Source organism: Elephas maximus, chromosome X (genome assembly GCF_024166365.1).
Source record: "Elephas maximus indicus isolate mEleMax1 chromosome X, mEleMax1 primary haplotype, whole genome shotgun sequence".
NCBI classification, from domain to species: domain Eukaryota; kingdom Metazoa; phylum Chordata; class Mammalia; order Proboscidea; family Elephantidae; genus Elephas; species Elephas maximus.
Genome location: NC_064846.1, coordinates 54470389 through 54495015, shown reverse-complemented (window position 1 = coordinate 54495015; position 24627 = coordinate 54470389). Strand labels below are relative to the sequence as shown.

General features: G+C 46.9%; 2 protein-coding genes across 3 annotated transcripts in view; one reads left to right on the top strand and one right to left on the bottom strand.

The window, feature by feature from the left end:
* Positions 1–24627, top strand: part of PLP1 (proteolipid protein 1) — a 123899-nt gene that overhangs the window by 19458 nt on the left and 79814 nt on the right. The gene's annotated exons all lie outside the window — the stretch shown is intronic.
* Positions 1934–24603, bottom strand: LOC126069043 (glycine receptor subunit alpha-4). The gene is made up of 9 exons (XM_049871950.1): positions 24533–24603; positions 21231–21364; positions 20872–20939; positions 20000–20223; positions 19779–19861; positions 17954–18094; positions 13845–14059; positions 9154–9303; positions 1934–2224 (listed from the first exon to the last, which is right to left on the bottom strand). Exons 1-9 carry the CDS (start codon positions 24601–24603, stop codon positions 1934–1936), a joined length of 1377 nt encoding a protein of 458 aa, XP_049727907.1.

Genomic DNA, 24627 nt, shown 5'->3' with positions numbered 1-24627 from the left:
ATCAAAGAGATACTCTCTGCTCCTTTCAAAAGGGTATTGCTTGTGGCTTCTCATTGATTGGCACTACCTGGGCAGAAATGGAAAACAGAGGCCTTCTACCCTCTCAATTCAATCTTCTCCCTTAACCCAGTTCTTTTGTTTTGAATCTCCCTGGTACCAGATTGATAGTTAACATTGCCAATAAAATTTACCAGCTACCCTAGGCAGCCTGAATGCCCTCCCCAAAGCCAACAGACAGACAAGAGGAGTATGTAGCAGTGAACAGGAAAGGAAGACAAACAAGCTCAACAGGAAAAGGGGGAAAGAAAGCTGAGCTCTTGGTTTGACTGTAGGATTTGGTTTGATCGTTAGATTTACTGACGTTCAATTTTGAACACCATGTTGAAGGAGGGAGAAAGGGATGGAGAGAAGCAGAAAGGGAGGGATGAAGGGAGAGAGAGAGATTGGATTCATATGGTTGATTATTCTAGGTCCAGAGAAAAGGACAGGGTGTGTAAAATATCATTTGATCACCTCTTTCTTCCAGCTGTTAGCCCTACACTTTCTCTAATCTCTCCTGTTTCTGTTCTTCACAGTTAGGTCATTTCCTAGGACTCAGAGCACCAGGCCTGTGCTGCCCCATGTCCCAGCAGTATGTCAGGCCTGAAATGGGCTCTTCCACACCAATCCTCTCTACTCTGACATTTCTGGTAGCTTCAACCAACAGCTACCCCTCCTCACAGTGGAAAAAGAAAGGTAGCAAGAGGAAGATGAAGAAAAAACTTCGCTTTATGATTCTCTAACTCCCACAAGTACTACCCTGAGGTAGGCCAAGTCAATGTTTGTCCAGGATAGTGGTCCTCTATATGGCATCCCTCTCTAGGAACCTCAAAGCCTACTTTATGCCGGACGATTTTGCATCACATCATTATTTGCTCTCCAAGAGGAGGCAAAGGAGCAGATTGGAAATGAGGGGTCCTGGGAAATAAAGAGACTTTGGAGAAAAACAAGAAACAAATGAAAACCCAGCCACCAAAAGACTCTCTGAAGATAGTTTCTATATTCCACTCCTCCTGGGTCATACGACCTTGGTCCTCCCTTTTCTTGAAATTTTTCTAGCGCTATCAAGTAAATTACTTAAAGAGTAAGCATTTTTCTCTTTTTACACTCACCAGGAGCCTAACAGATCCTGTTGCCATGCTAGCTAGTTAGGAAATAGAACAAATATTTGTGAGACCAGGAAGTTCAGGTGGATTTGGAAGCGTAGGCTTTCTGAAAGTCCAAGGTTCCTGCTCCAGTTTCAACACTGTTGAGCATCCTGATAGGCTTGACAGTCTCTCTGTTGGGATGTATATATATAGCAATGCCCTATCCCAGGGCAGCCCAGGACTATTATACCCTTCCTGAGAGCTGGGGAACCTGTTACCGTGCCTTCCTTCAACCAGTCAAAGGAACCTGACTGGATCACACAAGGGCAGCACTTGTGGAAGGGAAAGACTGCCTACTTGAGCCTGCGGCAGAAGAGTCAGAGAGCACAGTAAGGGCCAGGCTCTGGGTAAGGTGTGGTGGAAGAAGAGTACTGCAGATTAAGATTAAAAAAAAAAAAGCCAAAATGAAATACCTGTGGTTTGAGTACTCTTGACAAGAATATTAGAAAACAGAGAGGCTCCAGCAAGGGCAGAACGTCACCCTGGCCCCAGGAACGTGGCCAAACCATAATCTTATGAGAAATGGGAGGGCATGGGGGAAATCTGGATTAGGGTAGATAAACCATCTTTGTAAGTACAGCCACTGTTGGCACCATGTAGTGTAGGCCCACATGGTTTGGTAGTTGAAATTCTGTGTGGGAGATCAGGAAGAACTGTCCAAGTCCCTGATGGACTCTAATGGAAGGGGAAAGCCCACCTAGAAGGAAGCAGAAAGCCAGCAGCTAGACTCTATAGCCCCCAGGCATTCACAGTGCCTGGTGGATATCTTCTGATCGTAGCACTTTATAGACAACCCAGTAGAAGACGTTGAAAATGAGGAAAGTGAAAGGGAAGACAGCCCGGGAGATGGTGTCAATCCTTTTGGCTCGGTCCACGTAGAGTTTCCGCATGGTTTCTTCCTCCCTTAGAAGAGGTGCTGGAGGCTGGGGGCTATAAATGCCAGAACCTTCCATTGGGCCTCCATCCCTTGCCTGAAGGCAATGGCCAAGGCCATAGCCACGAAAATAGAAGCGACTTTCTCGGATGATATCTTCCTCCTGGAATTACAAGGGCAAAAAGGCAGAATTTGAGGTCACGGCTTTAAGGTAAAGGGATAGAGACCAGATCACACACAAAATATCTCATAGGTGATGCTTTGCAGACAAGGTGGCTGGGTACACAGGTCCACTACATACTTTATTATGGGCACAAAATTACTCAAGAGATGTTATTGTTGTTAGGTGCCATTGAGTCTGTTCTGACTCATAGCAACCTTATGTACAACAGAACGAAACATTGCCTGGTCCTGCACCACCCTCACAATCGTTGTTATGCTTGAGCCCACTGTTGCAGCCACTGTGTCAGTCCATCTTTTTGAGGGCTTTCCTCTTTTTCGCTGACCCCCTATTAAGAGATACATGTATGCTAAGCAGCTATACATGGTATATATTATGATTCCATTTGCAGATTGGCCCTGAGCTGTCTTTTAAAAATGCATCACAACATTTAGAGCCGTCTAAAACAAGTGGAGTCCCAACCCACTGTGAGAGGGGGCTAATAGGCATCTCAATATCAAGTTATCTCTGACTGGTAATAAATAGAATAAACAGAACAATAAAGCCATTACATGGCAAAGCTGAGACATTTAGACTTGGTGAACTTGACTTTCATGACTTTCAAAAGGTACAGAATTAGTTCTCCTTGTACATACTATCTTTTAAAAATTGTTTATCTTGTCTCAAAGCTAAAAATTCTAAAAAGTTTTAAATGAGCGTAAAGGGTTATCCAAATTCGGGTAAATCTGATTATTGCAGATACCTGTGCTCCTCTGCAAACTAGCAGATTTTAACATTAAAAAAAAAAACCTGTTGCCATCAAGCTCAACTCATAGCGACCCTATAGGACAGAGTAGAACTGCCCCATAGGGTTTCCAAGCCTGTAAATCTTTACCGAAGCAGGCTGCCACATCTTTCTCCTGTGGGTTTGAACCACCGACCTTTGGGTTAGCAGCTGAGTGCTTAAGCACTGTGCTACCAGGGCTCCTTAGATTTTAACATAGGGGTCAGTATCGCCAGGATAACATTTATTAGCCAATGCGCATTCCACTTATATACATTCCATTCTATATCACAGCCATACTATCCATACACATTGTTCTTTTATAATCTGTAAGATTATGATGGACACATGCATTATGATGAACACATTAACACTGGAGAGGTAAATTTTACAAAGAAAAAACAAGCACTAAGTAATGTAGCCAATTACAGAAAATTCATTTATCCAATAGTCTATTAACAGACAATCTTAAGTAGCTATAACACAGTTTGGAGCCAGGAAATAAAGAGAGAAAGATAGGAGAGGGAGAGGAAAAGGGAACCAAAAGTCCCTGGGGTGGCCATTGGAGAGAGCTTTACTCATTTAAAAGGTCCTCAGGCCCCCACCCAGGGCCTGTTCACTCTTATATACAGCCCAAACAAGCATGATTTTATCTACTTCCAAAAGACACGCTGCCATCAGAAGTGACGGCTCACAGCCTGGAAACTAGACAGAAGACAGGGAAGTATATGCCAGAACTGAGACATGCTTCCTTCAAAATATGCCTACAATTTTTTTTAAAGTATTGATGCTTAAAGGAGTAAAAGCTTCAGCTAGCTAAGAAATCACCTTGAAGTGGAATGCCCCCTTCCAGGATGACGCCAGCTACCATCCTGGTTTGCCCAGGACTGAGGAGGTTCCTGGGGTGTGGGATTTTCAGTGCTAAAGCTGGGACAGTCTAAGGCAAACTGGGATGAGTTGTGGTCACCCTACCACTAACTGAACCACTTCCTATAGATTGTAAAAACAATGTGTATGGATATTGTATGAATATGATGTAAAAAACAACAAAAAAAAGAAATATGTAAAGTGTGGATATAGTAGATTTTCGGTACTATGTGCAGCTAGGAGGGCATCATAGGGTCTTTATAATAGGTCCTCTGCAGCTATGGTATCCCCCCCACAAAAAAGAAAAGAAAAACCAGCAGCCATCAAGTCAATTGCAACTCATAGTGACCCCATGTGTGTCAGAGTAGACCTGTGCTCCACAGGATTTTCAATGACTGATTTTGTGGAAGTAGATTGCCAGGCATTTCTTCTGAGGCACCTCTGGGTGGACTCAAATCCCCAGCCTTTTGGTTAACAGCTGAGTATGTTAATAGTTTGCACCACCCAGGGACTCTGCGGCTATGGTAACACAATGCAAAGTGTGATTTGTAGATGAGACATTGGTTTGGCAGGGTCCTAGTTACCCTTGATTATTAGATCACTATAAGTTGACCTCATAGCCTAAGGGCAGGCCCTTCATCAGGGGCAGGCAAACTCAGACCAGAGATTCGGCAGCATATTCCATCTCTTTCTCTGCTGCCTGTGGGCTCATAGCACCAACTTGGGAAACTGCATCAGTACTGTTCACTGCTAATACCCAGTGCCTGGCACAGTGCCTGGCACTTAGTAGGTACTCAATACGTAGCTGCTGAATGAATGAACTGATGAGTCACATGCCTCAGAAAGTAGGACAGGGAATGGCTTTGCATTCTTGTGAAACCAGCATCCCCTCAGGGTCACAAACTGAAGAGCCTATTCAGAAGAGAATCTTACTAAGTTACAAAATGTTTGGCAGGAAAAACATTTATTCCCTGCTCCACCCTGCACAATGGCCTGATGCCCTTCGGCTTCAAGAAAGGGAGCAGCACCTTTGGTGTAAGAAAGAACTTTTTAAGAGTGTCCAGCAAAGGCTGCCTGACTCTGGATTTTCCCAGAGTCTTTGTGGAGAGGGTTGTACATGTATAGGTTGAAGGCAATCCACTATGGGTGCTGTGCTTGGGGGCCCTGAGTTGTAGTGGGGCAGCCTTGTGCTCAAGGAAGGGAAATGGGGCCGGCTTAGCTCTGCTCAAAGTTGTTTCCATCACCTCATTCACCAAAGGCCTGGGGTCACCTCACATGTGTTCTGTAATTCATTTTCACACTATGCCTACAAGGGAGGCTGTGCTGCAGATGAAGATCCAGGGGCAAATAAAATACCTCCCAAGTAATTGAAAAATGAAAGAGGTAAGGAAAATGATTTTCTTTTTTGCTTTCCAGTTCAGGGTACCTCAGACCACCCTCTTCCCCACTTCTCATCACGACCTCCTCAGCCTCGCAGCGAAAGGAATACAAGCCCGGAATAGACTTGTTTGCAAAAAGCTCTGAAGGAGAAAATTGGACCCAACTGCTGTTTCTGATTCTATAGATCCAATTATTTCCCTTCCCCTCCAATCACTATAAATCTAAAGGGAATTATTTGGAAATATTTCCCAGGCTTGAAAGAGCCATTTTATACAGGAGAGAAAATATGGCCAAATGGAGTATGCTGGCCTTGGATCTTTCAGATTTTAACATATTGTACCTCTTGTAGTTGGGGGAACAAAGATGGGTGAGCTGAAATCTAAGGGGTGGGGGGCTGGATTTATCTATGTAGGCTACATTCTGAGTTTGTGTGTGTGTGCGTGTTGGGGAGGGACAATGGAGACTTAAATACCACTTAGTGGCTTCCGTGGATGTTGAAATAGAATATTTTTTGCAGTTATCTACAGGGGAAAGGACTGGAGGGCTAGAGAGGGAAGATAACCCCAAACCAATCTATGTCTGGAATGCACAGTGTAAGGTGTGGAGGTAGGGAGGAGTGTGTTGTGGAATGGAGACAGGCAAGCAGGTTTCTGGGGCTGAGATCCTGGGAAGACTTGGCCATATTTATAAATTTGTTCCAGTTCTCAAATTATTCTATTTATAATGTCAAGGCTTTCTCTCTGCCCAGATCGAGACAGAGCCCTTGCCAACCAACCTGCAAAGGTGAGTTGGTGGGCTAGGTTGCATGGCTGCTGTGTCCAGAGCTAAGGCCTGTTAAAGTTATGAAAAAGAGAGCCAGATCCTTCCCGGTGAAAGTTACGGACTAACTGGGATGACAAAAGCAGTGGTTAGGTACTCAACTGCTAATCCAAACGTCAGTGGTTCAAACCTACCAGCCACTCCATGGGAGAAAGATGTAGCATTCTACTTCCGTAAAGATTTACAGCCTCAGAAACCCTATGGTCCTATAGGGTCACTATGTGCAGGAATCGATTCAACAGCAACAGGTTTGGTTTTTGGTTTGGTATATATGACAAAAGGAGCCCTGGTGGTGCAGTGGATAGGAGCTTGGCTGCTAACCAAAAGGCCAGCAGTTTGACTCCACCAGCCCCTCCTTAGAAACCCTATGGGGCAGTTCTTCTCTGTCCTATAGGGTTGCTATGAGTTGGAATTGACTCAACAGCAATGGGTTTGGTGGTGCAGTGGTTCAGTGCTGGGCTGCTAACCAAAAGGTGGGCAGGTGGGTGATTGGAACCCACCAGCCTCTCTCTGCAGGAGAAAACCTGGTGATCTGCTCCAACAAAGATTACAGCCTAGGAAACTCTATTCTGTCATATAGGGTCACTGTGAGTCAGAATCAACTTGACGGCACACAACAACAGTATGTGACATGGAAGGAGAACGCTATGTAGTGGAGATGGGTAGTTGAGGAACAATTACAGAACAGGATTAAGTCTGGAGCTGGATGAATGGCTGACTGGCTCCTAGAATACCCCTAGCTTGCTCTTGGCTAAGGGCTTCCTGATAGTTCTTCGGATTCTTCCCCATCCCTCCTCTCAGACTGAGGACTTTTGCTTCTTCCTCTGGAATAGTAGGGCCCAGACAGAGACTCTAGACATGGATCAACTCTCCATCAAAATTTCCAGCCTACTCAGTGACCTCCAGGATTCCTGCTACAGTTCCACTGGGATGGCAGTGGGATTAGGACACTCACAGTGGGACGCAACTAATGCATAGGTTCCGATTTTCAGGTTTTATTCACATCAATAATAAGCCTCAGCCCACTTTCAGGCAGGCTCCAGGAGCCTAAGCAGGGCCCAGACTGTAGTCATAACGTTGTAATAATGGAGCACTGTAATGACAAAGTCCATTATGAGCTCTGGATTGGCCTATATATGAGCAGGAGGGGACAGGCAGTGGGCATTTGGGGGTTGGAGAGGTGCAGGGAAGGGGTGGGACTAGTGTCAACCTGGGCTAGCTCTGCAGTAACTGACGGAACACCCACACAGGCAACTTAGCTGGTAAAGGACTCTGGACTGGTTGGCAGCCTGCTCCTCTTTTCCAAGGTAGGCATTGAGAAGTCATTAAGATCAAAACACCCTTAAAGATAAGATTTTGGTACCTGCAGGTTTGACACTGCAAAGGAGAAGGTGGGGACAGCTAGTTTAGAAAAGGGTGCGTCCTCTTTTCTTACCCCTTTTCCAAGTCTAGATTTCTTCTTTTTAGTCCTCTGTTTGGGATGTTGTTGTTAGTTGCCCTGGAGTTGATGATAAACCAAAACCAAACCCGTTGAGTCGATTCCGACTCATAGTGACCCTATAGGTCAGAGTAGAACTGCCCCATAGAGTTTCCCAGGAGCGCCTGGTGGATCTGAACTGCTGACCTTTATGATTAGCAGCTGTAGCACCTAACCACTACACCACCAGGGTTTCCAGAGTTGATGAAAGGAAAGTTTAAAGAGAGGATTTTAAGTCTCTTGAATGAGTACTACTCAATGGGCTGCAGTTGTGGATCAATCCACTAGAGGGCCAGCTGCCCAGGACCCAACTGAAGGACTAAAGGAGGCAAGAACTGATAGATCAGACAGGAGCCCTACCCTCAATAGAAAGAATATTTAGCAAGGGACATGAAACCCCAAAGGTAGTTTGTGAGATATTTTTAGTGTGGACAAATGGTAGGGGTGCCCCAGGAGCAGTTTAGGTGGTGGGTGACACGTTAAGAAGAGAGAAGTGGCCCAGATAGGCCAGAGCCAGGACTTTAACAATGGGCTCAGATTACTATCTTCTAATCTTCCAAAGATCATTCTGTGCTTGCTGCTCTGGCTTTGGAGCCTCTAGGTTAGGCAGAAAACAAGGAGCTAGAGCTTGACAGACCAGAGCTTTGTGGCTCTGACGATTAAGTAACCAGTAAGGTTCAGTAAGGGCTTTCAGCTTTGCTCATAATTGGGCACTTGCTTCTATGACGGTGGGCCAGGCCACCCTCTGTTGTCATGACAACTTACCTAGCACCTATTTTCTGGGCAATTGGGGGTAAACTGTGTTGTCATGACAACAAGACTCCTATTATATTTCCCCAGATAATCACTGGGCTGTAGAAGAAATGGGGTTAACAAACAGGAGTGAGGGAGAAGAACAACTCAAGCCCAACAACTCTGAATCACTCAGTGAAGATCAAGCAGAAGAAACCCAACAGCCACAAGAGGCAAGTAATGGATTTTCAATTCCAACTTAGTTATGGGAACCCTTTTACAATGATCTCCAGAAAAGCTCTTTAATTCTCAGCCATTAAATAGCATGTGGAAACCCTGGTGGCATAGTGGTTAAGAGCTCCGGCTGCTAACCAAAAGGTCAGCCGTTTGAATCCGCCAGGCGCTCCTTGGAAACTTTATGTGGCAGTTCTACTCTGTCCTGTAGGGGCCTTATGAGTCAGAATTGACTCGACGTCAGTGGGTTTTTTAATCAGTGTGTGACAACCTGGGTACCTTCCTCCTGGGTTGGGGAGAGCCAGGGGAACCCTTACTAATTTTCAATGTCCTTTCATATTAAATAACTTCGTAAAGTCCTAATACAGGCTCAAATTATTTTAGTGCTTACTATGTGCCAGGCACGGTGCCCATGTTCTTAATCAGTATACTATATTGCCCTATAGGGGTTATTGTCCCACTGGACAGGTAAGGAAATAAAATCAAAGAGATTAAAGTACTTAGTTTATCTGAGACCAGCCTGGGACTAGAATTCAGGGGTCCTGATTGCAGCCCTAGGTTGGGTCTTTGTGGGTGGAGCAGTAGGGAGGAAGGAGTCCAAAGGATAAAGAAAGTGGGCCCCTCCCAAGTTGTACTCACCATGCGTTGGCGCTTCTGCCTTCTTCGAAGTCTCATGAATTCCTTATGCTGACGAGAGACAAAATTGACAGCAGCGTACTCCAGCAGGGCAGCGAACACAAAGAGCAGGCACACAGCCATCCAGATGTCGATTGCCTTCACGTAGGACACCTGCAACATCCACCAACAGAGCCATCAGCCTTCTTGGAGTCATTCCATGGTCTGACCAGTGGATTTCCAGCCCATATCAATTGCCTGTTATTCTTCAGTTTTATCCTGAATTTTTTCTGATTTTTAAAGAAGCTGTCCACGATATGTCCCTTTGTCTGAAGGCTCATGTCAAGGAGATGGGGCTACCCATCTTCCTTCACCTCTCTGCACTCTCCACCCTCAATTTCCATCTACCTATCCTCTCTATACTTCTTTTCTTTTTTCTCTTTCTTCTTGTCATTGTGTTTCTGCTGCTTATAATTCTTCTCATTCTTATCTTCTTCTGATTCTTTTCTTTCAATAAACCAGCAATGAACATGAATACAGGATTTGTTTGCCCTCTGTTATCTTCTAGGGTCCTCACAGCCACAGTGATAGTTGGGCAGGGCTCATTATTTCCACGTGAAACACATGAGGACACTTAAGGCCCAGAGAGGAAGGGTGCAGGAGACGATTGCCCAGTGAGAAGGTGACACTAGAACTCGGGTTTTGGACTTTTAGTGGCATTGCCATTTACATAGGCTGCAGGCTCACTGACGGGCTGAGTGCTCCTTCCTTTCCCTCCTCCACCCCTGTTCTTCTCTTGACCTTGTGGGTTGCCCTCCTGCTCTCATTGAGAACCCTTGCTGAGGAATTGAGCTCAGTAGTGAGCTGGGGCCTCATCTCACCCTGAAGATGAGACCAGAGTGGAGCTCTGAGGGAACATCACCCACTCCCTGCTAAGGACACTTCTCCAATTGCAAGGCACTGTTGACATCCACCTATCCAATCCCTGTTGCTCTTCTCTTACCATTTGCCTTTGCAGCCTCCAAGTACTTTTCTCTCCCACTCCCCTTTTAAAGGCTGCACACTCATATCTCTCCTGGAATAGAGTTGTGGCTGGGTGGGGCTAGGAGGGTGGACAGTACTCAGGTTTATGAGGCCCTTTCATCTCCTCAACCAGATTGCCTTCCTACATAGTTTTGAGTTGCTGAGCTCACCCCACAGGGCTCCCTAGCAGGAGTGGGATTCATGCCAGACAACCGCCTTCACCAGCCTCTGCTATGTTGGGCAGTGAGAGTGCTGCAGACCCCAGGCAAGAGCAGGTTTCAGCGGGTACACCCTCTATCTCAGTGGTTCTTAACCACGGGCAATTTTGCCCCCACAGGGCATTTGGCAATGTCTGGAGACATTTTTGATCTTCACAACTTCGGTGGGGGTGTGATTGGCATCTAGAGGGTAGAGGAGAGGGATACTGCCAAACATCCTACAATGCACAGGAGACTCCCCTCCCCCCGCAACAACAAAGAATTATCTGGCTCAAAACGTCAATAGTGTTGAGGTTGAGAAACCCTGTTCTACCTCCTTTAGAGCAATTCCACTGACGTAGTGGTGGTGGGTTGCTAGGTATCCCTGATTAGGCATCCCTTAGGGTCTCCACTTTGCCATCTCCTAAGACGACATTCTATTTCATTCACCACCCCCAGTCCCACTGTGTCCTCAGGGATGTTCAGTAACTGCTATGAAGATCAATAATGAGTTAATGACAAGGAAGGCTATGGAGGGCTTTGGATCATTGCAAAGAACACCTTAAGCACCAGACAAATTCTTTTTAACAATGAGTGTGTCGATAATACCTCTTAAATATCTCTGGAATCCATCCACTCACTGCCCTAGTTCATCTGAAGGACTTCAATAGTCTTCTAAATGGTCTTCCTGCATCTATTATTGCCACCTCCAATCTATTTTCCAAACAGCAGTCAGTTTTGTTTTCAATATGTACTTCCGATCATACCACTCCCCTACTTAGAACCCTTCAGTGGCTCTCCATTACTTTTTTGATGGAGTCTATACTCCCTTAGTATGTATGCCCCTGCCATGATTAATTATTTCAGTAGTTCCCCAGTGAGCCAAGCTCTCTCCCTTTCTCCTGGATAACTTTTATTTACCCTTCAGCTTTCATATTAAATACCACATCTTCTGGGAAGCCTTCCCTGATCATCCCAGTCTGGGCTGGCTGTCTCTGCTATATGTGCCCAGGTTACCTACACCTTTTTAGCAACCATCTCATATATCTGCCTGTTTCCTCCACAAGACTGTGAGCTCTAAGATGGCAGGGGCTTTTTCTGTCCTGTTCACTGTTCTATCCCCAGTGCCTAGCTGAGTGCCTGGAACATAGTGAATATTTGTTGAATGAATTAATGCATGGATGGATTGGCAATGTGCTTATCTCTGCTGGCTTCTGCTTGCTCTCTTTGCCTTCCTCACCACTACCTGCCCCAAGTGTATGGGCCGTGTAGATGATAAGATCTAAAGAGAATTGGGTCCCTTATCCCTGTGCAATTTTAAGTCTTAATCTGCCAGTCTCTGGCAGAAACCTGTACTTAGTGCTTCCATCCTGCTCTGAACCACGTGCACTTGTGTAGATCAAGGGCCTGATGAAGAGACAGGGAACCCCTATAGGGCAGAGAGAAGTAATGGTTATCTGGGAATGTGGAGAATGGCCACCCCAGCTGAATTTCCTTACAAAGGCTTCTGCCTGTCTTCTCCTGGACACTGGTGTTGTATTGGGGGTGAAATAGGTGTAGCTTTCCGAAGCCCCTGACATGGCCCCATCTCTTCCCTTAGGGCTCCCACAAAACCTAATATTTCACAAACTTGAGCGAGCAGAAGCTCTCTGATTTACTCAGACCCTTGCTCTGTGGGACTGGCTAATAAGGCTATTTAGTTTGGAGGACATGCCCGGGTATTTTGCTTACTGGCCAATGAGGCCATGAAAAAGTCATTAAAATTTGACAAGAAAGCATCAGATGCTACAAACAAACCACCCTCCAACCAAATCCATTTTTTTTTTCCAAATGAGGAAACTAAGTGATTCCTGGGAGCAGATGGATTATGCTTGTTCACAGGAGGGGACCAGAAAAGGAAGTTCTCTTGGCAAGAATAAGACATACACTGTGGCACTTTCCTGAGTAAAAGAAGAATTTCCTTCATGTGTGTCAGTGGCAATAAACTAGGGCAGGGTTCTTAGGTCTGAACTGCTTTTCTGCCTCTTGATACAAGGCTACTAGCACAACATAGTTATCACAGCCCAGCCCAGCCCTGTAGTCCTTGCCCAAGCTTAGCCTACCTCTCAGAGCCTCGTCAGTTATCTTTGTATACCTAGGAGACATATCTACAGGAAATGACCCCTGACAACTTCTCCTGGAACCCTTGAACCTGAACTTTGTCACCACTTATCCCTATGGGGCTTTGGACCACCTCAAAGGTTTCCTAGCAACTCAGAGACCATTGCGAACAACACCAGTTGTTTTAGCCCCAAGTCCATCATTCAAGCCTTTCTAACCTGATACCTAATAATAACGATAGATAGCTAACATTTATTGAGCAGTTATTATGTGCCAAATACTGTTCTCTGTGTTAATATGTTATCTCATTTATTTCTTACAACAAACCTATGGAAGAGGTAATATTCTTATTCCCTAGGGTCACACCATTAGTAAATGATGAGGCTGGGACTTAAACTGAAATATGTCTGATTTCTAATCTCTCACTCCATATTTTTTAGCACTATTCCTGTCATATGGAAAATTAATTATTAATTCACCACAGATGTCCCAGATTACCCCTGTCTAAGTCCCCAGTAAAAGTTTGCTTATGGAGCAAGAACTGGGAGATAGGAGATCACAGAGTGTGGTTCCCAATCAATCAGAGCAAGAGGGACTCTGTTCACCATAAGATCCACAGGAACTATGCTGGGTTTGTTACCCATTATTTCTCTATGGCCTAGTACAGTGCCTGGTACATGGAATATGCTCAATAAATGTTTATCGAATGAATGAATGAATGGCCCTACTCACTGATTTGCTCAGAGCCTTGCTGACTGTAAGGACTTCGAGGTGACCTCTAAATTCCCTACATGAAGACACGAGGCAGGAAGATCCTAGGCCCAATCCCATCAGCACAAATTTCTCTGAGTAATCGAAACATCACCAGGCCCCAGCAGATCAGAGTCCACTGACTTTAATTGCTCTTTGCTACCTCAAAATTTTCTTATCCCGGACAAATGGACACTGTCTCTAGAACTCCTTGTCATAGTATCTGGATTTGGACATAGTAAGAGGACAGAAGTCAGTTCAAAATCTTGGTATTTTTTCAGTTGTTTCTTGTGGGGTGTGACCTTGAGAAAGCCATTCTACCCCTTTGGGCTGTATTCTCCTCATCTGTACCAGGAGAAAGTGGGACCTTCTCCTCATTAAGGGTCCTTTGATCTTGGACCTGAAGGAAGGACTTCCTGCAGGAAGTCAAAAGTAAGTCAGGTATTGTCTCTGCTCCTCTAGCCAGACAGCATCCCTAACTCCAGCTGCCACGTGTTGATGGGGAAAAAGAATGCAGGACACCTGCTCTTGCTCAATACCTCTTATCAACCTTACATTCAAGGTAAACAGGGAGTATGAGGGAGCAGGAGGTGAATGGGAAATGGTGAGCTCTATGGCAAGCAAGTTCCTTGCATGTCTCTTCACCTTGGGCAAAGAGGCCCGGGAGCCAGAGCTCTGGGTCGTCATGGTAAGCACGGTGGTGATGCCCAGACCCACACGGGCAGGGGCAGCATCCATGTTGATCCAGAAGGATACCCAGGACAGGATGACGATGAGTAGGCTGGGGATGTACATCTGAATCAGATAGTAGCCCATCTGCCGCTCCAGATGAAACTTCACCTCAATGCAGGTGAATTTCCCTGCAAGGAAAGATGTGAGGCATCAGGTCCCGGGTTCCCAGCCTGCAACTAAGCCTAAGGCGCCAGGACTACAGCGGCCTTATCTCTGTTGTCCTGCCTCTGGGCCCCTCGACTGGGCCAACCAATGACCCTTGTCAAACAGCCCCAGGTAGTTCCAGATGTATGTACTGAGGAAGCTCTCAGAGCAACCATCAGGGACTTGACCTCTGCCTCTCATCACTTTCATTTCCAGCAGAAGGCCATCCATGGTACAGTACAGCAAGAGGATTGAAAGCAGGGGGCTCTGGAGCCAGAATGCCTGGGTTTGAGCCCTGAAACTTCCACTCACTAGCTCTGTGACTATAGGCAAAACACTAAAGCTTTCTGAGCTTCGGTTCCCTTGCCTGTATAAAAAAAACCCAACCCCCCCTCCAAAAAAGCAGAGTAATAATAATATCATCTCTATCACTGGCCTATTGTAAGAATTAGATGAGATAGCGTATTTGAGGTGCTCAGCACATAGGTAGCTGTTACTATTGTTATCATTATTAACAAAGCACTTAGCTTAGACTCCACTCGTATCTCAGCAGTTTTGCGTGTGCTTGCTGGTACCCCAGAAGCTCCTTAGCAACCACAGTTCACTGGGATAAATGCTGTCTGTGTCTTGAGCAAGTGAGAACAGCCAGATAGCAAACATCTGGTAACAATGCCCAACAGAGACCAGCTCTGGACAGTGGCAGGGGTTCTCGTAAAGGGTCAGGCAGCTGCATTCTATTCCACCAACAAAAAAGCACATTGCCCCAGGCACATGTACCAACGCTCTGCCTCCCCTACCAGCCATCTTCATTTTCCTGTGCTTTCCACAGCTCTGAGGCTAAGAAAAAACTTCCTCAGAGCCTCTCCCAGAAGCAGGTAACCAAAACAAAAAGGATGTGTATATTGTTATTTTATTCTGGCCTAGGCCTGCTCTTATTTGTCCTACCTAATTCCTCAAGGCCAGTGATTCCACCGATGACTGATTGTGGCTTTGACATGTTGTATGATCTCTTACTGTTCCTTGAGTCCACTCCACCTCAATCCCTTCCTGGGCTTCCTGCCATGACATGACTTTGCTAGATACCCATATTTTCTTTCTGGTTTTTTTTTTTTTTTTGGTAATAACAATTTTGGTTTTACCTTGTAATGTGGTAACTGGAGCCCTGGTGGCACACTGGTTAAGAACTACAGCTGCTAACCAAAAGGTTGGCTGTTTGAATCCACCAGCCACTCCTTGGAAACCCTATGGGGCAGTTCTACTCTGTCCTATAGGGTCACTATGAGTAGGAATTGACTCAACAGCAACTTTTTTTTTAAATGTGGTAACCAGTTGCTGTAGAGCCAATCCTGACTCATGGCGACCCCATGTGTGTCAGAGTAGAACTGTGCTCCATAGGGTTTTCAAGGGCTGATTTTTTCCCTAGAAGTAGACTGCCAGGCCTTTCTTCCTAGGTGCCTCCGGGTAGACTCAAAACTCTAGCCTTTTGGTTAGCAGCCAAGTGTGTTAACCGTTTGTACCACCCATGGGCTTAGATTTTGTTTTTAATCACAAAATTAACACTTGTTTAGTACAGGTAGTCTCCAACTTACCACATATTTGAGTTTTTGTACGACATACAATGTTGCAACCTATAATTTGCCAATGTCGTCATTCTCATGTTCAGTTGCAGATGTTTATATGTAATGTTTCCAACCCAAAAAGACAAATAAAGATTGGATTTATAAAGATACTGATAATAAAAGGCAATAATAATGAAAGAAAATTAAAAAGGAGGTAACCACCCACTCCTCACTTATCGACATGGTTAGGTTCCTAAAACCAGGCTGTTACGCGAAAATCAATGTCATGCAAAAATGGAGGATGACCACATAATTACATAACTGCCAAATTACATCATTACATAACTGCCAAACCATTGAGAATCATGGCCCTACCAAGCTGACACATAACCTTAACTATTACAGACAGCATTACTCTCACCTTGCACCTCGGCATTCTTTGCTACCAGGTGTACGTTGTTAATGCACAAAATAGATAGTAGATTTTTTACTATTGTCGTAAATGCAAAATATCAGGTAACAAGATAGTCGATAAGTGAGGAGTAGGTGTATTCGACTTACATCAGAACCGACTTATGACGGAATCGTCAGAACAGAACCCCGTCGTAAGTCGGGAGCTACCTGTGTAGAAGAAATGAGCAGCAAGGAATAATAATTTTTCATAGCTCACATTTATTAGTCCCCTATAAAATGCCATTTGCTTTATGTACATTATCTCATTTAGTCCCTCAACAACTCTTTGATAATAGTATCTCCCACTGTACAGATGAGGATACTGAGGCTCAAAGAGATCAAGCTGTTTCTCAAGGTTACCCAACTAGTAAATGGCACAGCCAAAATTCAGACTCAGCTCTTCCTGACTCCCAAGTTCTTGCTCTAACTCCTTGTAGCACGTTATTTTAGAAACATTTGGTGCTATCTCCTTTCAGGTTTTTTTAAACACTTTTTTTTTGTTTGCTTGTTTCTTCTACCTCAATATAATCATTCTGTGTCTACAACTTTGAATTTTACAATTTTTCACTTGAACTTTTCTGTGTTGATATAGACTCCTTATAATCATCCTTTCTAATGTCTGCATGATATTCTATCAAGCAGATACACTATGTAATTTACTTAACCTCTGCCCTATTGGTGGGTATTTAGAAAAATTCCAAGTATTTGCTAGTATAAACAGTGACCTAGGAGCCATCTTATAGTCTAAAGTCAATTTGATTTTTTTGGAAATATTTCTTTATACTAAATTCCAAGGAGTGGGATTCCTGGATTAACAGATCAGAAAAAAATTGTAGCTTCTAGACTAAAGTTTCTTACAGTATGTTCCCTGGAACACTTCTATCAGAATCCTCAAAATACTTGTTAAAGTGCAGATTCCTGGGCATCGCTCCAATCATATGTAATCAATCTCTGAGAGGTAAGAATCAACATTTTAACAGGCTCCCCAGGGGGATATAATACACATCAAAGTTTGAAAACCACCGACCTATATATAAATTGCCAATTTGTTCCCCAAAGGGGTATATCAATTTCTACTCCTACCTGAACTTTCAACATTCAATGTCTCATTTCTGTCCCCCTTTCTGCACCCCACATACATGCATGTACATAGTAAGAGGGCAGCACCCAAAGGATATCAGAGTACCATAGAAGGAACCCAGAATCACCCCTCTCTGACGTGTTGCCTCCTTTGAGGGTCATAGATCCTTGAAGACAAATTGCCAGAGGAAACAAGGAACTAGCAGCTCTTAGGGAAGCTGTAGGGGGAAGATGATCAGGCTGGAAAAGCTTCCCTTCCCACTTCCTGGACCTTGTCTCTCACCTGGGAAAACAAGCCAGTTCATGAGGGCTGGGCAGTGGTAGTGTCGGTAGGGGGTATGGACGGTAAACTCGGCCAGAGCCCTGGGCTCTTTTCCCTCCCAGTTCAGTAGAGCCACTGACTACTCCCAGATATGGATTCCCCAATTTCCACACTAAGTTGGCGCCAGACAAGGCAGGACAATCCCTGCCACTCACTGGCACAGGCTCATATACTCTGCCATGTGTGCCAGGGAGTTAGACAGACCTGGATTGGAATTCTGAATCTACTGTTTACTAGCTTTGTGACTTGGTTGATTGATTTAACCTCTTAGGACCTCAATTTCCCCATTTTGAAAACTGGAGCTGATAATCCGTACCCTTACAGACTTGCTGTGCCTATGAAGTGAGATAAGGTATATGAAGTACTTAACACCATATCTGACACAGATTGGACCTTCAATAGAGGCTGGCTGCCTTGCCCCCTTCCCTCCCATCTGGAGGCCAGTAATGATCCTGGATTTTTACCTGTGTTGTAGTGCTTGGTACAATAGCCTAGATCCTTCTCGTCTCGCAAGATAAACTGGGGCAGAGTCAGCCCCTCAGCCACTTGAACAGCAGGAGCGTCTTCCAGCCACTCAAACACGAGGTCATTCATGGTGTAGCCAACTGAAAGTGACAGAGATAGCAGAGGGCTGCAGAGTGTGGGTGTTTGCTAGGGGTCGGGAGTAGGGTCAGAACTGGCTGGAAGGACCAGATAAGGAAGAAGACCTGGGCTTCAGGAGCTTCATACTGATCTTGGAAAGGGAGATTTGGCAGATTGTCTCACGGGCCCATCCATCGTCACTGGGTAAATCAGGAGGATTGCAGACTCCTCTCCTACCCAGTTTTCAAGCTTGAGAGAAGTCTTAGGGAAAATTATTCTGGTGGACCTACAAAGCAGGTCAAGAGGTTTGGAAACATGTCAAGGAACCCAGCTGGGAAGTTTCTGCCATATTTCAAACCCAGGGGACTAAGCATGTGTACCAACCACATGTCTTGAACTGAGCCAGCCTCAGAACCAGGGCTTCTGCCACTTCACCCCAGGAAGGGGAGAGCTATTTATATCCTGCTAGTCATGTTAGTCATGCATTAAGAGCCCTGGTGGCACAGTGGTTAAAGTACTTGGCTGCTAACCAAAAGGTTGGCGGTTGGAACCCACCAGCCGCTCTGCAGGAGAAAGATTACAGCCTTGGAAACCCTATGGGGCAGTTCTACTCTGTCCTATAGGGCCACTATGAGTCAGAATTGACTCATTGGCAGTGGGTTTGGTGAGAGTCATGCATGGAACAATGGACACACCACAGACTCCCAGCCAGGGCCTTGAATTGGGGCAAATTGAGAGCTAACATCTGAACATGCAAGTTGGTCACAGATAGCTAGCAGTCATGAGGGCGCATGCCACATATATGACTGTATTCAGACATGTCAGGTAGAAATGGGCGCAGAGACACCAAGGCTCACAGATGTCCAGTGTAGGGCTGTGTGACTTTGGGCAAGTCCCTTCCCATCTGTAAAATAAGGATAATAGTGGCTGTTCTACCCACCTTTCAGAGTTGTTGTGAGGGGGTAATGAAAACCCAGATGTGAAGGTGGTTTATGAACTCAAAAGAGCTGACCATATAGGACACATTCAGCATTATTACTGCCTGCTGGAAACAGACTTATAAGCCTTCTCTGAGGACCAAGTAGCTATCTCCTGATCTCACAGTCACAACTCACCCAGGAGATGGAGAAGGAGTGGAAGTAGGTAATATTCTAGCCTTTTCATCTCTTGCTTCCTCTGTACCTTCGGCAACTTCTTCAGGCTGACCTCTCTACCCTGAGCACTGTCCTATGCCTAGAACTGTCTTCTCCCAACTCTCTACAAAGGTTATCTGTGCTCATGGGTAACCAAGGATCAAAGAGTACCCCCTTCCTGCCAACACCGACATTTTTATAGACATTTTCAATGTCTTAACTCAGGGAGACTAAAGGTAGAACTACTTCAGGTACTGTGAGAGGGAACATATCTTTGGGCAGGGGAGGTGTCTTTTAAATTGTCCCACAACCAGCACGTGTGTATGTAAGTCTGGCACCTTCCCATTCCCCGGCCCTGTGGAACAGCCGGACCAGCAAATAGTGTGGAGATGGAAAAACACACTGTGCTGGGTGTCAGGGAGCCCTGGCTCCCTCTATGCCAAGAACTGATTGCGTGCCCTCAGGTAAATCCCTCTTTTTTCTGGGTTTTCCCTTTCCTGCCTGGAATATTGTGGCATGAGATTAACTAGCTGGTATTCCAGGCCTTGCCCTGTGACTCTCTAGAGGCACTTACAGCTCTCCAGCTGCATGGCGCAGGTCTGGATGTCCATGGGGAAGTTCTTGAGGTCCATCGGGCAGGACAAAATGAGAGTCAGCCTGGTGGGGACAATAAGAAAGAAGTGATATTGGCTTTCTGGGGCCAAACACAGCACAGGAGACCCTCTCCCCACCCATCGGCCTCCAACTAGCTTCTTCCCCTTGCTCTACACTCTCCTGGTCATTCACCAGGTGCACCTGATGCTGTAGAGCACATTGCCATTCTTGAAGATGCGCAGTAATTTGTTGTCCGTGGTCACCTCATGGAAGTTGGCCCCTTTCTCATTGGCAAAGAACAGGTCTGGCTTCCAGATGGAGTCCAGCATGGAGGGATCGAGGTCCAGCGAGTCGTCAGGATACTCTTGATAGGCCAGGCGTGGGTCATTCCACTGCTGCCGCAAGAAGACATTCACCCGGTAGTCCTGGGAAAGGGTGGAGATGGGTCCATCAGTGGTAGTGCTATTCCCAGGGGCCCAGCAAGCTTACACGGGCAGGAGGACCATGAGGAAGAAAGGTCGGGAGCTCATCTCAGGGCCAGCGGGCATTTTCCACTGAAGAAGGGGCCTGCCTTGGGCTGCTGTGTTAAAGATGAGAGGGAACAAGACATTTATTGAACACTTACTATGTGTTGGGCTTTCTGCTAAGTGCTTTCTTTATATGATCGTTTCATTTAAGTCTCACACCAACTCGATGAAGAGGGTACTGTTATGACCCCTATTTTATGGATGAGGAAACTGAAACAAAGAGAAGTTTAAATAACCTGCCTAAAGTCACACAACAATTATATGGTAGAGCCAGGATTTGAACCTAGGATTCTCTGATTCCAAAGCCTGTGCTCTGCACCAACTTACCTTACATGTTTGACTAGCTGCTGCTTAGGCTTTTCGGTCTTAGTTATGTAAGCCTAGGGCTGGGAAAGATGACTTCCCAGTGACCAACTTCAGACATTCCATGACTTTAGCTATGACCGCAAAAGAGGAAGAGGAAAGTAGAGGGAGGAGATTCTTGCTATCTGGTGGGCTTCTCCCATTCATAGTAGAGTGGAAGCAGGGAACAGGGAGAGCCCTTACCATGGTGGTCTCGGTAACGGAGCCGAAACTGTTGATGAAGATGTTGCAGGTCACGTTCACAGGTGGGCCTAAGGGCAGCAAAACACAGTCCATTGGCAGGGTATTCTAGGAGGCTGGGAGCAGATCCCAAGACTCCCTCCCAGAGCTTCAGGCCAGGGCATTGCTGGGAGAAGGCAGTGCCAACTCCATAGGCCCCATGGGCGATGGAGAAGGGTGGCTCTTGAGCTATAAGAGCTAGCCTTGTACCTCCAGTCTCCTTTCCTTGGGGCAGGAGATAGGTGCTGGCTGGGTAGAATATCCCCAAAAGGGATGGGGAAGGAGGGTTTTTTTTTTTTTTTTGTAGGATGAATGCTTCTTACCTTTAAAATTGGGCCGAATCCTGGCATCATATCCAGATGTTCGCCCCATAAGCTTGTCCAGGAAATCAGAGGGGGACATGGGCTGGGTACCCCCCTTGGTCCCAGATTTGACTTCGTCTTTTGCCAAGGCTACCCTGGACAGGAAAGGTAAAGACATCTGAGACCAGTTGTATTCTACATTTGTCACAGAGCCCTCCACCTCTGCCCCCACCAACCTCTGGCTGGACTCCCAGTCAGGCAGGAGGATAGGAGAGGGTGGGTATCTGGGTGTCCATTTCCAAAATGAAGAGAACAAAAACAACCATAAGCCAACAGTGTAGCCCACCAGTTAGACCTAGAAAGTGCTTTGACATATATTAGATCTTTTTACCCTCACAATTTTCAGCGTGATGGGGATGAGAGCTGGTATTTCTGTTTTACAGATGAGGAAACTGAGGCCTCCAAAGGAGTGACTTGTCCAAAGTCTCAAAGCTAGTGAGTGGCACAGTCAGTACTCAAACCACCCAGGGGTGAGGCCTCAGCCAGCGTTCTCTTTCTGAAGGTGTTTTGAATGCCCTCAAAAAAGAGCAACGTCTCACTGGAAGTAATGTGGCTGCTGCAACGTTTTGCCCATCTGACCTAGCCAAGGATGCGAAGGGCTCAAGGATGGCCTGTGTTCCTGAGAGTTGATTTCAGTTGTTGGACTTCATGCTGGGCTGTTCAGGATCTAGGAACCCGCTTCTGGGGAGGGAGGCTTGGCTTCTGGCATTTGCTTCATCAGGAAGCTATATTGAGAGGTGGACCTTAGTTCAGGGCTGTGGCAGCTGCAGGCAAGTGAACTCTTTTTGACAAGGAAATGGGTGGAGATAGAGGGCCCTGAGAGCATGGGAAAGCCTCCCAGCCGGGTGGCCATGCTGGAAAGGTCAGCTCCCATGTTCTTCCCCCTAACAGCTTGATTTTGAGGAGGAGGCTAGTGTGCTTCGGCCTAACCTAGAAGCCAGCCCCGTCTCCCCTGACAAGTGTGTTCCCTTTCAGAGCAGCAACATCCCTTCCACATGCCTGCTTACCTGCTTACGAGCCAACAGATAGACCAGGGACCAGGGGCTCAGCCAAGTCTTGGGGATGGGTGCGGGGCTCAGGGCAGAGCTCAGGCTGGACTCCTGCCTGGGCCGTGTGCCTCCTGCTCCATCCTGCCATCATCACTGCGGGAGGCACTAGAGTAAGCGCCACCACTACCACTGCTGCCGCTGTACTGTGGGGCTGGGAGGCAGGATGACTGCTGCCCTTCTGGGTCCTAGTCTCTCCTGAGCCAGCGGGCCCCTATTTCCTAGCAAGTCCATGTACCAGCCGATGACCGATAGAATAATAAAAAAATAGCTAAGGCACCCTGCTAAACACTTTGTAGACTTTATGGTGTTAGTTTTCACATCAATCCTCTCAGATGAATATCGTTATTATCCCCATTATATAGATGAGGAGACTGAGGATCAGTGAGGTGAAGTCACTTGTTCAGGATCATACCGCTAGTAAGTGGCAAAGTCAAGATTCGAACCCAGGGCTGTTGGACTTCAAAACTAAGTCTATCACAACAGCACGATAGGGTGTTCTGGGGGAAGGTCAGTGGCAGCCCCTCCCTGCCTAGAGTACTACCTCCTTGAATTGCCTGAACAGGAGGAAACCCTTCCCCTTGGGACAGGCCACCCTGGCCAGAGGAGGGTCAGCAAGTCTGGGCTGCCAAAGCAGGTGTCCTAAGCAGGCTCTGAAAATCCAAGGAGGCTGGTGATGATGCTGGAGCAAGCAGAAGTCCGCGGCTTCACCACAGGATGTCCACACTGGCCAGGTGCTGCTGCTGCTGGCTGCCTGCCACTTGCCCACTGGGAGGCCACATGGCCGTGCACGTGGAACAGCCAGACAGACCCTCCCCACCGTCCTCAGCCTCACGCTTAGGTCACCTGTCCCACTAGCCCCTGCCCCAGCACCCTGGGACAGGCTGTGGCTCCAACTGTCTTGGGCCCCATGCCCTGTTGCAGCCCCTCTCTTCTGGGGCTGGGGGCTGCCTTGTCTGAAGACCCCGAGAGCACAATCACTGCAACCACTCCTTCCTCCTTCATTCCTGGAAAGTCCCAAACACTGGCAGGACCTGGGAGGTTCCAGAGCTGAAAATCCTGCTCTTGCAAGGTCCTGGGGTGGGCTGGGGGGAGAATTCTGATTCTGCCATTGGGTACCCGAATGACCTTGGGCAGGTCACTCCCCCTCTCTAGGCCTCAGTTTCCATATGTACAATGAAGGACTCGGACTCAAGACTCTCTGTGGGCCTTTCCTGCTCCCATCGCCTTCTGCCTCCGAGCCCAAGTAGGAAAGCTGCAGCGGAAGCTTGGACTGTGAGGCAGCCTCCCTTCCAGGAGGGCCAAGAAGCCCCAGCTGGGTGCCCCCTTCTCCCTGCTTCCTCCTATCAATTCCAGCTGAGCCGCCATTCCACTCTGAGCTGCTCATCACTCTTAAGAAGTTTCCTGCCCCACACTGTATCCCTGCCTGCCTGCCTGCCTGCCAGCCAGTGTGGCTGCAGACAGCGGGGTAGGAGGCTCCCCAGAGGCAGGTAGCCCTAGTGTGCTCCTTGAATTCAGAGGAGGAGCAGGATGTCGCACTGGTATCCACCCCAGCCCCTCCCTTTATGACCAGGTCAGCCCAGGCCACAGCCATTTTTCCTACTCAGCTCACCCTGTCAACCTGGACTGGCTCCTGGTCTAATGAGAAGGTAGAAAGGGGTGCGACATTTAAAGGGGAGCCCAAAGCATGGATTGCCTCCAAGCCCAGGAAATGACTGCTACTTAGTGCCCCTCCAGGGACACCTAACAGCTGCGCACACATAGCAGGGTGATTGCAGAGGGCCAAGGCTTGGCTACCTCAGCTCCATTCAGATATGGTCTTCGGGCAAACTCTGGCTACTTGAAGCCCCCCAGGCAGGGAGCTGGCAGATGTTGCTGTCATTTTTAGGGAGCTGAGCAGTGTGTGACCAAGCTAGTAGGGAGACAGGGTTGGGTGGCAGGACAGTTGGCATCTCTTTCTGGGCTCAGCTACCTACCTACCCCTTACTCAGGCCCAAGAAGCTCCCATCCATGCAGAAACCTTCCCACCAGCACCAGCCTTGACATGCCTAATGAAAAATTCTTGGGTCCCGATGGGGGGGTGCTCTCTTCTGGAGCCCTCCAGCCTGTGGGCTTTTTGCAAACTTAGAGGAAACTGGTAGATGGATGCGCCAGCTGCTTCTGGCTGGGAGACTCCAATGTCCACATGCACCACATTTTTACCCCCACTCAGCTCACCTGAGGAGGACCTGCCCTGGCAGCGTCCAGAGGAGAAGGAAAGAGAGAGTTGCAGAAGCAAGAGTTGCCATTCCGCGGGGACCCTGGAGCCCTTC

Bases quoted from the DNA above. Each gene is read 5' to 3' on its own strand.
- LOC126069043 (XM_049871950.1), bottom strand. From the start codon at position 24,603: ATGGCAACTCTTGCTTCTGCAACTCTCTCTTTCCTTCTCCTCTGGACG. The intron at 21,365-24,532 runs GTGAGCTGAGTG...TTTCCTGTCCAG, and splicing joins CCAGGGCAGGTCCTCCTCAG to GGTAGCCTTGGCAAAAGACG. The intron at 19,862-19,999 runs GTGCACCTGGTG...TGTCCCCACCAG, and splicing joins AATGTGCTCTACAGCATCAG to GCTGACTCTCATTTTGTCCT.